The sequence below is a fragment of the Gasterosteus aculeatus genome, chromosome 14 (genome assembly GCF_964276395.1).
Source record: "Gasterosteus aculeatus chromosome 14, fGasAcu3.hap1.1, whole genome shotgun sequence".
Classification (NCBI taxonomy): Eukaryota; Metazoa; Chordata; class Actinopteri; order Perciformes; family Gasterosteidae; genus Gasterosteus; species Gasterosteus aculeatus.
Genome location: NC_135702.1, coordinates 16,150,779 through 16,164,500, shown reverse-complemented (window position 1 = coordinate 16,164,500; position 13,722 = coordinate 16,150,779). Strand labels below are relative to the sequence as shown.

Sequence of the window (13,722 nt, the reverse complement as noted above, 5' to 3'; positions counted from 1 at the left end):
CTTCGATTTGGCTCGACGGCAGATATAAAGAGATGTTTGTAGACAAAACGGGTACCTGCTCGCTGCCGGTCCAAGTCTTTCAATCGCCGAACGTTATAAAGACGTTGGTAATATTCGGTGACAAGCACCCTTCCACATTTCAGAATAAAAGCCTCATCTCTACAAAGGTGAAACTAAAGGAAACCCCACGCACTCGCCCACGTAGGCTGGACCTTTAAAGACACTAGTTACTGCAATCGCGTCGTTAAACAATGTCCTTAAATATAGCGCCTTTATTCTGAAAATCTCACAGGAAGTTGTTCTTCTCATTCTGGCTGCTGGCGGATTTCAAGCACACGTCGCGTGTTGCTGTTAAACCGCGTTAGCAGTACACGAGTTGTTTTCATGGCACCATGTAACCCCACGTAACTACAGGTACGCCAATAAAATACGCGAAATGTTGTTAAAAAGCTTGTTTTATCGATTAACGTTGTCGTCTTACATTGACGTAAGTTACGCTCGCTGTGTCTAAACGTACGACGCGTCTTCTTTGTAACGCCGTCCATGGTCGCTCTATTGCGTACTTGCTTATCTAACGTTAACTTATGGCGAAACACCGCAGACACCCGTAATGTGTCGTTCCTTTGTGGGGGTCTCTGGTCCCCTCTGAAGGGTTTGCCTCGCTTAAAATGGCGTAGTACATCCCGCTGTTACGGTCCAACGGGAGGCCCATTAACTGTCCCGTGAGGACAAGAGTCCACTCGAGTTCCAAGGGTCAAAAGATCAATCTGTTCAAAGCTTATACAAGATATTATTCATACTTAGAGGGTTGAAAGCAGAATGATTATGGAAGAATCACTACTTAGTTCATACTAACTGCACGTGTCATAAGACAAGGCAACTGCGAGATATCAGAGGCCTTTAAAGCTGATGGCAGTTTAAGGACTGACTCTTTTAGCTCAACCCTGTTCTTCCTTTTTCTCTTTAAGGGGACTGTTCTGTGAGAGAAGCCAAATTAATCCAAATTAGGGGACAGTTGGTCACCAGATTTTACGCCTAGAAGAGAGTTTATGTCCCTCAACTTTAAAATGACATGATGTAATTTCTTCAAAGTGGTTGAACCCTTCCTCCCTTAAACAGACTGACTGGTCTTAACTACCACTTAAAACTTAAATTCCTAAAGTTTTGATTCTGTGAAGTTTAAGTCCGAACATTAGCTCAACATGTTTTTTGTAATGTATTTATTTCAGAGTGGATGCAAAAGGTTTTACAAATCATTGGATTTCAATTTAATATATGTTTAGCATAGCCTGCTAGCTCCTTTGCTAACCGTTGGTGTGACTCATTAAGGCCATTGGAGTTGTTTGCCTCGGTCCATCACAGGAAACCACGTCACAACAATTCTGCAACAATGTGATTCACGTTAAAACAATTGACATCGCCGGTGTTTACTGGACTTTACCTTTTGATGAAGGGTTGAAGGCTGCCAATCTTTGCGCTTCCCTTTTGACAGACAAGTTTTATGGCACAAATCCACAATAACATTCTTTCAGGATTTTCTCTGCAGGAAGTGATACTTTAGTTACACAACTCAGGCTTGACTCTTTGTTGGTCTGTACATCCAATCGCACAGCTGTCCGGGATTTTGGCGAAATAACAGAAACTTGTAAGCTGGTAGGCAGCAGAAGCCGGTGTCGTTTTGCCCTCCAGTGGCAGAGGGCAAGACATTTAGTGCAAACTATATGGAAATAATAGAAAAGAAAAGTACTGCACTTAACTTAATGGCCGATTGTGCAATAATAATTGTCACCTTGTGCCTTGCACCCTTCCTCAAAGTTTTTTTTTCTGGTCTCCATTGGTTTGGCTTCTTATGTTGCTACATAATGGAGAAGCACACTTCCTGTGGCGTTGTCGTGTGTGGTTACAGGTGTGGTTACAGGTGCAACACATTTCTCTATGTGCTCTGGAAAGAGACTTACAACTTTTAACCGGAAAAGGCAACCAAGTATTCCTATACCAACCTCTCCCATTGTGTTTTCTTTTGAAGGTGGAGGGCACCATGAGTTCCATGTCCCATGGCTTCCCAGCAGTGGGCTTGTGCCTTGCTGCTTTGCTACTCAGCAATGCCTTACTTTACCTCTACCTGGAGTCTTTGTATCCGACCGATGAGCTGCTGCTGTCCTCCCATGTCGGCTGTGAACCTCGACATTTTAAAATGGCCACCATGAAGAACTGCATCCCCTGGCTCCAGTGTTCACAGATAAACGCTGAAGTACGCAAGCTGAAACTGATTGGCCAGGGAGCGGTTAAGAAGGTAGAGGGTCTTTCATTTGTTATATACTGTATCTTGTGTCAACTAAACCAGAGCGTGTAGATGCAAAAATAATCACGCCGTGACAATTCCACGTTAGATTTGGGTTAAAACCCAGTCTTCCCAGTCGGATCTGGTGTAAGAGCTTGAACCATTTGGGTTTTACGAGCACCGGATTAACTGGTTTTAGTCATTATGACACAATAAAGCAAATAAAAAAGTAGCTACATCAATCCGCAACCTTTGGCAACACCCTTTTAGTCTGCAACCCAACTTGTATTGCGATAGTGTCCAGCTACATGGCAATAACCCCGCAGGGTTTAAGGCTTGTATAAATCTCCAAAGGTTGCTCTGCTTGTAAGGATTGCTTTTTTAAACTTTCCAATTTTATTCAGGGTAGAAAAGCAATGATGAAGTCCAAAACCTCATCTATGAAAGAGGTATAATATAATTTAGGAAAATATAACACAAATAATTATTTTCTCCATAACATCTCAGGAAAGTTTTAATAAGTATGACTTTGGTTTAAGGATTTTGAAAATATATCCATCAGGCCCATTTGCATGGGTAGTGGTTACTATTGCCGGTGTGCGACCTTTCCTCCTGACTTACTGACCTCATCTTCCACAGGTCCACCTGGCAGAGTGGAGGGGTCAGAAGGTAGCTTTGTCCCAACTGTCCTCTCTGGATTACCTGGAAGACTTTCTCCATGGAGTTTCTATGTTACAGGCCCTTCAGGGCCCCCAGGTGGTGCAGCTGGTGGGCTTTTGCCTTGATAACCACACCCAGGTCACAGAGTACCACCCACTTGGCTCTTTGCTTAACCTGGATAGCATTCTGGCTCAAGAGCAGCACCAGCAGCACAACACATGGCAGATGCGACTGAGGCTGGCCATGGATTACGTCTCCATCCTTCATTATCTTCATGGCGGCCCAGCCGGGCGGCGGGTTATGTGTGATTCCAGCAGCTTGGAGAAAACTCTCACCCAGTTTCTGCTGACTAGTGACTTTCGCCTGGTAGTAAACGATCTCGATGCGCTGCCTGAGGTGGACCCGTCCAGAGGCTTGCTGGTGAAATGCGGACACCGAGAGCTCACTGGGGACTTTGTGGCCCCAGAGCAGCTTTGGCCATTCAGAACCAAAGGGAAGCCGTTTGCAGATAACCTCATGCCTGGGTATGATGAGAGAACAGACATCTGGAAGATTCCAGACGTGACATGGTTCCTGATGGGACGGGTACCCGGAGGGGATGTGGTCCACTTTCATCTTTTTCAGATTCACGAGAAGTGTAAGAAGGAAGATCCCAAACTTCGGCCTTCAGCACTGGATATTTTGAATGTGTACCGATCCGTGTACGGTAGCATGGTGCGGGACAATGCTGGCTTTAGAGACATGCTGTAGAATACGTGTCTCCATAACGGAGTCACTTACAAAAGACCAGTAAGGTGCAATAGAGATTCAAGCTACAGTTTTGAAATTTTGTGCAGTTTAATAAACGTTACTGGGTTTGGAACAAAGGTTTCGGCTTTCTTTTCCTTCGTTTCCAGTTTACTTGTTTCTAGTTCAACCACATGTTACGGTGTAAATCACCATGCCAGGAGGCTCACGGACGTAAAAGAGACGTCCTTCTGTATTTTCATGTTAATTATTTGTGCTGGTGCGATTTATTTAATATCACAAGCGTGGCTGCACTAGGTTCTACACGTTGTAGGAGCTGGTGTAGCTGACGCTACACTGAAGTTTGGACACGCATTTTCATTGAGAAAGTTTGAGATTCACAAATTTGAGTTTTGCGTGAACATGAGAGTGAAGTAGTAACAATTGTTTGAAATTGAGGAACGGGTTCACAAATGGATTTGAACAAAACCGATAGCGTATTAAAGATGACAGATATAAGCTGACCCTATAATCCTTCAATTTATAGTATAACACCCTTTTGCACAGCAACCTTGATGTTTGTTGTTTAGGTGTGTGTAGGTGGGTCAAAATGTCTTCTCTCAAATGCCTCCTAGTCCTGTGGTCAGGTGGGCTGCGTCGTCCAATCATCACACCCTCATTTTTCCAAAACTAGCCCTCCGCTCAAACTCTACATTCCCCCATTAAGTGCATCTTTTCTTGGTGACGAATGCCCAACAACATTTACCAAACATTCCACATACCCCACTCTTTACAGCTAGACTGGGAAAGGCTTTGTGTTTCTCTCAGCATCCCTCTTAAACCATCCATCCATCTTCACACCGGAGAGAACCCACGCAGACACGGGGAGAACATGCAGACTGCACACAGGAAGGCCGCTGGGCGGAGTGGAACCAGGACCTTCTTGCTGTGAGGCGACGGTGATAACCACCACGCCACCAGGCCGCCCCTACATACAGTTACCTGTTCATTTGTTACTGCATTGAGGTTCGAGGCCATTTTACACCTCCATATATTTGCAAATTGATTGACGTTTTTTTTAACTTTATACTGGATTATGGTTATAATTCAACTTTGTTTGATAATTTGGGAACCAAATTATTTCTGAAAGGTATTATTAAATCACCTCTTCCAGTTACCCAATGCAGGCGGCCTTTTATCTTTCTATTTGCCGTTGGATGCTGACAAAACTCAGGTGCTTTTTCCCCTTAGAATCATGCACTTGTTTATTTTTCTCCTATGGAACCACATCTTTTAAATGCTTCCACACAAATAGAGGTAATTTTTACGTAGTTTTCTTGCATTTAATTTGTCTCATCGAGAAGAAAGCTTTCACTCATTCATGCATAATGTTATTAATGCTACGTATCATTCTATTGTTCTAGTATATACATATAATGTGCCCTACACTCCGGTCAGTTCATTTAAATGACACAATTGTCTTCCTTAATGTAACATGTTCTAAACTCCCTGGTCTGAAAGCAGCACCATGGAAAGGCGGCAGGTGTTGTGCCACTGTGACTCAGGCGATGCCAGGAGCCGTATCCATTTCCTAACGCTGTGCACCGTTTCCTAAAGGCAGGTGCCTGAAAGTCGAGGTACAGTGTCAGATAGTCACACTATTCCAGCTTCCTGATCCACATAAGAATGTGATTTTGTGATTAGCGAAACCCAGCATCTTATTAAATAGGGGAGCGCATCTATTTTAACGTGTCCATTTTCTTGTCGGAATACATGCAAGGCTTTAGAAATAAGAAATAAGCCTGAAATGTATATTTATCTCAGTGGTAGATGTTGCACCTTTGCATCATAGCGGTACGCCGTTTATATCAGTGTATGAAATGTACATATGGATCAGGAAGCGGTACCGGTGTGCCTGTCGGACAATGTGCCACCTGTGTTTAGGGAATATGCCATTGGAACAGTGGCAAACCACCCCTGACTTCAGTATACACCACTAAACACAGCGGCAAGACAGACAGGAGCCACCTGTCACTCAAAGTCAACATTAAGCATTTACTCATCAGACCTCTGAGGTGGCCCCCAGGTACCAGATATGACAATACAGCATCCTAAAATGTACAAATCATTCCGAATCAATTCTTATTGAGGGTTACAGTGCAGTCTAATACACTGCACCAACAAGTAAAACTACTACTAAAAGGTCCCATTATGCACCCTGAGAAGTTGAATGTTTCTTACCACCACATAATACCTTTTATTCATAAAGTGCATTTCTGACACTTGAAATCATCATTTAGAGCTACACACGTAAAACACAGCTTAGTTAGACATTCAAATTAGTTTTGAAGCAGTGAAGCCACAGTGCCAAACCTATCGTAAAACACTTATTTTTTTTATATTTTATTTTTTTCAGAACATGACTGATTTTTCTTCTTTTAAATCCCACTGATGGAGTCCATGAACAAAGAGGGTGGTAACCATGGAAATGGTGTAACGATGTAAACAAAATAACCTGCAGGGAATGTGGAGCAGATCCGTTTGTTTATTGGTCTCATTACAAAGACAGTAAGGAATGACGTGTAGTTACTACGCAAATATTGTCAACAATTAATCAAAATAAATGTACAAGTGATTTTTTTTTTCCTGAAAGTGGGACCGGAAGTGTGGATTTGGCTTCTGTTGACGGAACACAGCGCGAGCAGCAGCATCCGCAGACGGGAAGGCTGCACATCGGATTCTCCGCGCAGTCAAACAGGTTCGCATCCATTTCTTTCTCGTGTAAATCCGTCTGTACGGTCGCGGGCCTCGAAGCCAACAGACGTTTGATCCGCACGGCGGCCTCGCGCGCCCGCGAACCCATCCGCTGCGACCGAGCGGCCGTTACAGATCGATCCATGGGTGTAACCCTCGCGAGCGGCGGCGCGGAGGAGCCGCCGGGAAACAGCCATCTTTGCCTGCGTGCTGTTCTCGCGCGTTTAAAGACGCTGCCGTCGGTTGTATAAGCGGTCTGTCGGAGTAATGTCGGAGTTCGTACCATTCGTCACTATTGTCTGCTCGTCCGTGCGTCGGGTCGCTGCGCCATGGCGCCCTGCGCGTGCTGCCGACGCTTCCATCTGCCGCCGCACTGGGCCGTGTGTGTTCAACACGACCTCCTCTCGATAATCACGGCAGTGAAAACGAATCGTTCTCTTTGGCACAAACGGGTTTTACAGCTCAGATTAAAGTCATGTCTAAAGACTGAAGTCGTGCGCGGCGCTCCCTCACCCAGCGGCTCTGTGCGCGTGATACAGTCACACAAGGTCAGTTTCTCAACACCAGATGCGACAAGTACGGGTTTGTGTTCATGAGGGATGGACGTGGGACGGGAGGACTTGATGACGTCACCTGGTCTTGCTAATTAATTAAATGCAGTTGTTGAGATTAAAACCATGCTTATATTTCCATTCAATCATTATAAAATACATACATGTATGTATATTATGTATAAGGAGACAGGCGTATTTTACACAGTGGGGAGAACAAGTATTTGATACACTGCAGGTTTTCCCACTTACAAAGCAGAGTCTAATTTTTATCATTGGTACTATTCAACGATGAGTGATGGAAGCTAAAACAAATCCAGAAAATAACATCGTATGATCCTAAAAATATTTTACATGACGTAAGAATTTGATACATCAGAAAAGCCAAGCTTAACATTTGGTACACAAACCTATGTTTGCAATTATAGACCTCATACGATTCCTGTAGTTGACCAGGTTTGCACACACTGGGGGGGGGGGGCTGTCACTGGGCAACACAGCCTTTCAGCTCCCTCCAAAGATTGTCTATTGGCTTCAGGTCTGGAGACTGGCCACTCCAGGACCTTGAGATGCTTCTTACGGAGCCACTCCTGAGCTGCCCTGGCTGTGTGTTTCAGGTCATTGTCATGCTGGAAGACCCAGCCAAGCTCTTACTGAGGGAAGAAGGTTGTTGGCCAAGATCTTGTGATACATCCATCCTCCCCTCAATACAGTCAGCCTGTTCCCTTTGCAGAAAAGAAATCCCCAAAGAACGAGGTTTCCACCTCCATGCTTTACGGTTGGGATGGTGTTCTTGGGGTTGTACTCCATCCTTCTTCTCCAAACACGGCATGTGGAGTTTAGACCAAAAAGCTCTATTTTCATCTCATCAGACCACATGACCCATACCTCCTCTGGATCATCCAGATGGTCATTGGCAGACGGGCCTGGACACGCGCTGGCTGGAGCAGGGGGACCTTGCGTGCGCTGCAATCCATGACGGCGTAGTGGTACTAATGGGTTTTTGTTGAGACTGTGGTTCCAGCTCTCTTCAGGTCATTGACCAGGTCCTGCCGTGTAGTTCTGGGCTGATCCCTCATGGAGCCCCAGACAGAGGGAGATCGACCGCCATCTTGAACTTCTTCCATTTTCTAATACTTGCGCCAACAGTTGTTTCTGTTGCTTCTCAGCAAGCTGCTTGCCTGTTGTCCTGTAGCCCATCCAGGCCTTGTGCAGGTCTACAATTGTATCCCTGATGCCCTTACACAGCTCTCTGGCCTCCGCCATTACGGAGAGGTTGGCGTCTGTCTGATTGAGTGTGTGGACAGGTGTCTTTTATACAGGTAACGAGTTCAAACAGGTGCAGTTAATACAGGTAACGAGTTTAGAACAGGAGGGCTTCCTAAAGACAAACTAACAGGTCTGTGAGAGCCAGATTTCTTACTGGTTGGTAGATCAAATACTTATGTCATGCAATCTCCCCACTGTATATATATTGTGAAATACCAGAGTAAACTATGTATAAAGGGGAGGTTTGAAACAATTAAACAATTCATATTCCATTGGATTGGATAGGGCTACTTTTCACATACACACCTCCCGTTTGTCTTCTCAGTACATTATTTATATGCTCCCACTCGGTCATGTCATCAGGAGACCTGGATGTCCTTCCACTGTTATGCTGACGACACACAGCTCTACATCAAAACTGCCCCAAGCCACTCTGTGGCTATTTCATGTCTCGCCGCCTGTCTTGGGGAGTTGGCCAGGCTCAGTCATCCTCCATAAATCATCTCAATCTCAATCTGAGAGTTAGGTTTGATTCGTTTGAATGAAAAGTGTGTTACAAATAAAATAAAAATGATATATGCCTATGACAGCAATGTTCAAATACAAATGTTCAAACAAAAGGGTGTGAAAGTAATAAAATCAAAAATCAGAAATAGCCAATTTTGTCTTTAAGATTAAGGGCTTTATCTAGTAGTAATAATGTGTTTCACTTTCAGTTCAGTTTACTGTCGCTGTACAAAAATAAAGCAGGGGAATTATTCTAAATATAGCCTCCACTCTTTTCTTTTGAGAAGATAAAGTGTAACTTTCTGCTGGACCTGTCAACAGCCGTTTATGTCAGAACTATTCCCTGTCTAATAGGTAAAAGACTGATTATGAATAAGTACCTCATAGAACTCTACTTCATTGCCTTTAAGATCTTTAGTGAACAACGTCCCTGAGTGATCGTATTTTGTGAAACAGCTCTTTTGCTCCCTGACTGACTCAAGTGATGTTTTTTCTCCACCAGTCAGGGCATGTCTGTAAGGATGGAAATGGATATCAATGGAGTGTCAAGAGCACATGTCTCCATCATTCCTGCATCGGAAATCAAAGCGACATTAAAACCAGAAGCAGATAGACCTCGCTGTGCCAGCACCCCATGTTCACCCATCAGAGGTACTGTTTCAGGATACCAGATCCTCCACATGGACTCAAACTATCTGGTCAGCTTCACCACTGGTGAAGATCTACTCAAGCTTGCCCACAAGTGGTCAGAAGGAACACCAGAGAAGGGTTCTGTACCAGAGGCCATGACCAGCTCTGTTGAGAGCGCCGTGCCAAAGTCGGTGGACTTGGGCCTCCACCGATCTTCACGCATCTGCAAAGGTAAAAGTCGCCACTACCAACCCTACGACATTCCTGCTGCCAATGGCCGGAGAAGGAGGCGCATGCCCAGCTCGAGTGACACCTTCCTGAGGTCCCTGACCCACGGGGAGCCTGCAAAGGGTCTGAATGCTCCACTACCCCTCTGTCTGCTTAAAGGGAAGAGGGCCCAGTCCAAGTCTCTGGACTACCTTAATCTGGACAAAATAACTATCAAAGAATCATCAGACACCGAGGTGTTACAGTACCAACTGCAGCACCTCACCCTGCGAGGGGAGCGCATGTTTACCAGAAACAAGACATGAAAGCACAGTTGAACGCCCTTTTCCGGCGTCATTTCAAGCTTGGTCTTTAACAAGACAGTCTGAAATCTTGTTACATGATTAACTGGGGGTATCACCTTGGACACATACAGTTGGGACACTCCTCACATTGTAATGAGGTTGTTGAGGTTAAAACATGTAAATTATATAAACTTAGCAATAACTGGTGAACCTATTTATTGATAGAGTTGTGGCTGTTTACTGGTCAGAGATGCACTGATACATCAGCTTACAGCTGATGAAAGCACATATCCCCTTCTCTACTAACTGAAAATGCAACATTTCAATTAGTCCAATCATAATTTAATTGTTCATTTATGAGGACTTTTGTTAGTGGAAGTTTAGATTTTCTTTTCATTGTATGGCAGTGCATACAACTGTAAACACATATTGATTTATTACTGTAAGTCAATATCAATGTGTTTTTAAATCTCTTTTCTCAGAAGATCGGCATCTTTAAAAAACATAAAGAAATATAATACAATAGTCACATGTCCCATGTACATTTAAAGAGTTTTTAATTGTTGTGTTTTACCCTCCGTCTATACTTGTGCTGAGTTGATCACTTCCTCATTTTAATATATTGAAGTAATTTGGAACTTGTAATACCAGGGAATTTTCAATTACCAGCTCCTTAGATGACTAGCCATCAGAATACGCAAACGTTTCCTTGTTGCTTTCTATGTACATGGGTACACAAAAGTATTTTGAAGTGTGTCTTTTTAACGAGTGTGTATGTTCCATTTACAGCTGGTATTGGATGTGTTTTGCCATATTGCAGAAAATGTGTTATTTGCACCTGATTGCACTGATGGATGTCTTCATCACACTGTTGAAACTTCAACATTACGGCAAGAATTAGGCATTCACAGTTTATAGTCATATTGAAGACAAGTAAGCCATCTGAACACTTCCTTCAGGTTTTACACATGTTGTTGCGTTGCTTTGTAGGGAAATTTTGATTTCTTTCAATTTTTTTGTAAAACATTAAAATTTTTATTAATTTCCTGAACATGTGTATATGTATCAAACCTCAAATGTGTATGTGACACTGCCATGCTTCAAATTGTTCTAATATAGAAAATCAACTAATCTGAGTAGAATGGGTGCAGTATGTGTGTTACTTTGAGCCCACCCTATTTGTGCATTTGTACTTAAGGCTCAATAAAAACGGAGAGGAAATGCTGGATATTTGGAAAAAAGTTGGTTTATGAATAAAAGCACATTGAAAAATGTGCAATGGAAAAATACAGGGTAAGTAAGAATTTCCTCCAAGGGGGTTAGACACAAACCGAGAGAGGGCGAGTTAATGAGTGAGTAAGAATAAAAGAGAGAGGGAGAGAGAGATGGACAGAGAGAGAGAGTTAATAAGTGAGTAAGAATGAGAGAGAGAGAGCCGAAGACGAAGTGAATGACAAAGAAAAACGGAATAAGAGAGAGAGAAAGATACAAATAGAGTGAGAATGAGTGATGATGGGCTCAATAGCTCCATCATGTGACTTCACTATTCAGCTAATACCAATCACCTGTGTGAGAGACTGAGTGGTCCATGTCTGTGCGGTTGCCGTGGTGACGGTGCAGCTGCGATCGTTACTGAGCTGAGGAGAGGACGGCGAGGATAACAGATTTACCCAGAACCCACACCTCAAACAAGTTTCTATAGACACAAGACTGTAAATCCAGCCCAAAACATAAAGATATTGTGAGACCCCCAAGAAATATATTTGATAAAGCTGCGCAAGCCTCCTGCAGCCCGCAAGGCTGCGATTGGTCTGCTAACTATATCCTTTCCAAGTCTCACATTTCTGCTTTCATAGCACAATACCGCCATTAATAAAACAAAGATTTTTTACGAGAGAATATGACCACATCTACAAGCCGTCATTGACGGACCATAAGGACGCACGGGTGGCCTCCGATTCATGGAGGGAGATTACCGCAAACGTTGTTTTGCCGGTCACCACAACCATTGAGAGTTCTGGGTGAGGAACTGGACATAGTGGTGGAATACAAGTACCTGGGTGTCTCCATCGACAACAGACTTAACTGGAATGCCAACATCAACGCTGTGTACAAGAAGGCGATGAGTTGACTCTTTTTCTTGAGGAAACTTGGATCCTTTAATGTATGCAGCAAGATGTTGGAGATGTTCTACCAGTCTGTTGTGGCCAGTGCTCTGTACCTTGCCATTGTCTGCTGGGGGAACAGCATTGGAGCTGGTGACACCAATAGACTTAAGACGCTGGTGAAGAAGGCCAGCTCCTTCATTGTCTGTCAACAAGAGCATCCTGAACAGGTGGTGGAAAGGAGGACAGTGAAAAAAACTGTTGTCCATATTGGACAACTCAGACAACCCTCTTCATCTACTACTGCTACTGCAGAGCACTTTCTCCAACATGCTGATCCAGCTCCGCTGTCACAAGGACAGATACAGGAAAACATTCCTGCCAACAGCAATAAGACTCTACAACGGAACACAACATAATACCTCTGGCTAAATCCTTGTTTACTTGAACAGAGACACAAACCGAGAGAGGGAACTACAACACTGTCTCAACTTAATTTTCTAATCTAATCGAGAGCATTTGTGGGAAGAAATGCGTAAATATGACCACATTTACAAGCCGTCATTGACGGACCATAAGGACGCACGGATGGCCTCTGATTCACGGAGAGAGATCTCCGCAAACGTCGGTTAGCCGGTCGAGGGGAACAAAGTTGTGGAGGAAAATACGGGACAAATGTGTCCTTGATGAAAAGCAGCAGTGTGGATGCACGGGGCAATAAAGTCTATGATAAATAAATAAACCAACCAACGACTTCCACACACAAAGACGTGACTCTCTAGGTCGTCTTCAACCAAACACGTTACTCCACCTGTTGTTCTGGAGGTGAATCGCTCTGCAACACACGCAAGACTTTTAGAACCATGAAACGAGTGCGTCGACACAACGGTGTGTAAAGATGCGCCACTCTTAACTTGGACACGATCTGTGTCTGAACCATGTCCTCTTACCACTAGGGTCCCCCAAGAGTCCCTATTGGGTTCTCTCCTCTTCTCACTGTACACCAACTATCTCAGCTCATCAATAACATGGCTTCTCCTACCATAGCTATGCTAACGACACCCAACTAATCTGTCTTTTCCCCAATTTGCGACACAGGCAGCAGCAGACATGTCTGTTGACATATCTCATATCTCATGTTAGAGGGCATATCTCAGTGAATGGCAGCAGACCACCTGAAGATTAACCTTGACGAGACTGAACTTCTTTTCCTTCCAGGGAAAGACTCTCCCACCAACGACCTGACTGTAACCTTTGACAACTCTGCCCTAACCCCATCCCTGAATCTCGGTGTGACACTCAACAGTCGACGTACATGCTGTGGTCATCTGACGCCTTGACTACTGTAACTCCCTCCTAGCAGGTCTACCTGCCAGCGCCATCCAACCTCGGCAGCTCATCCAAAATGCAGCAGCTCCACTGGTCTTTAACCTGAATTCACCCACATTACTCCACATTACTTCACTGGTTTGCAGTGGCTGCAAGGATCTGTTTCAGAACATTGGTAAACAGATCAGGTCCAGCCTACATCCAGAACATGGTCAAACCTCACGTCCCTGACACTCACTCCGCTCTGCTTGGATTGGCAGATGCCAAAACACGTGTATAAGCTAAACACGAAAATAATTTTTTAAAACTTTTTTATTTCCTGGTGATTATATAGTAAAGAAAATACACTTTATATAGTTTACTTTCAGTTCTGCTAATATAACCCCTAAATGCTACAG

The 13,722-nt window shown here is 43.9% G+C and overlaps 3 protein-coding genes across 14 annotated transcripts in view; 2 read left to right on the top strand and 1 right to left on the bottom strand.

Moving 5' to 3' along the window:
• The window catches only part of pam (peptidylglycine alpha-amidating monooxygenase), a 31,495-nt gene extending 29,878 nt beyond the window's left edge, over nt 1-1,617 (bottom strand). For 5 of the 11 annotated variants that reach the window (XM_078088343.1, XM_078088351.1, XM_078088344.1 and 2 more), the window contains exon 1: nt 56-184. The gene's annotated coding sequence lies outside the window, so the exon portion shown is untranslated. Of the gene's footprint in view, nt 1-55; nt 192-1,441 lie in introns of those variants that run through there. The other 6 variants (XM_078088346.1, XM_078088352.1, XM_078088345.1 and 3 more) reach the window with 4 other exon arrangements.
• On the top strand, nt 286-3,807 carry pomk (protein O-mannose kinase). The gene is made up of 3 exons (XM_040196979.2): nt 286-414; nt 2,027-2,293; nt 2,921-3,807. The coding sequence occupies exons 2-3, from the start codon at nt 2,039-2,041 to the stop codon at nt 3,689-3,691; spliced, it is 1,026 nt and encodes a 341-aa protein (XP_040052913.2). The 5' UTR covers nt 286-414; nt 2,027-2,038; the 3' UTR covers nt 3,692-3,807.
• A 2,499-nt stretch (nt 3,808-6,306) lies between these two features.
• On the top strand, nt 6,307-11,118 carry macir (macrophage immunometabolism regulator). Of its 2 annotated transcripts, none has more exons than XM_040198092.2 (2): nt 6,307-6,425; nt 9,251-11,118. In XM_040198092.2, the coding sequence occupies exon 2, from the start codon at nt 9,258-9,260 to the stop codon at nt 9,909-9,911; it is 654 nt and encodes a 217-aa protein (XP_040054026.1). In that variant the 5' UTR covers nt 6,307-6,425; nt 9,251-9,257; the 3' UTR covers nt 9,912-11,118. The 2 variants fall into 2 exon arrangements, with proteins under 2 accessions (XP_040054026.1, XP_040054027.1); XM_040198093.2 differs by lacking the exon at nt 6,307-6,425 and adding an exon at nt 6,840-6,969.
• The last annotated feature ends 2,604 nt before the right edge of the window (nt 11,119-13,722 follow it).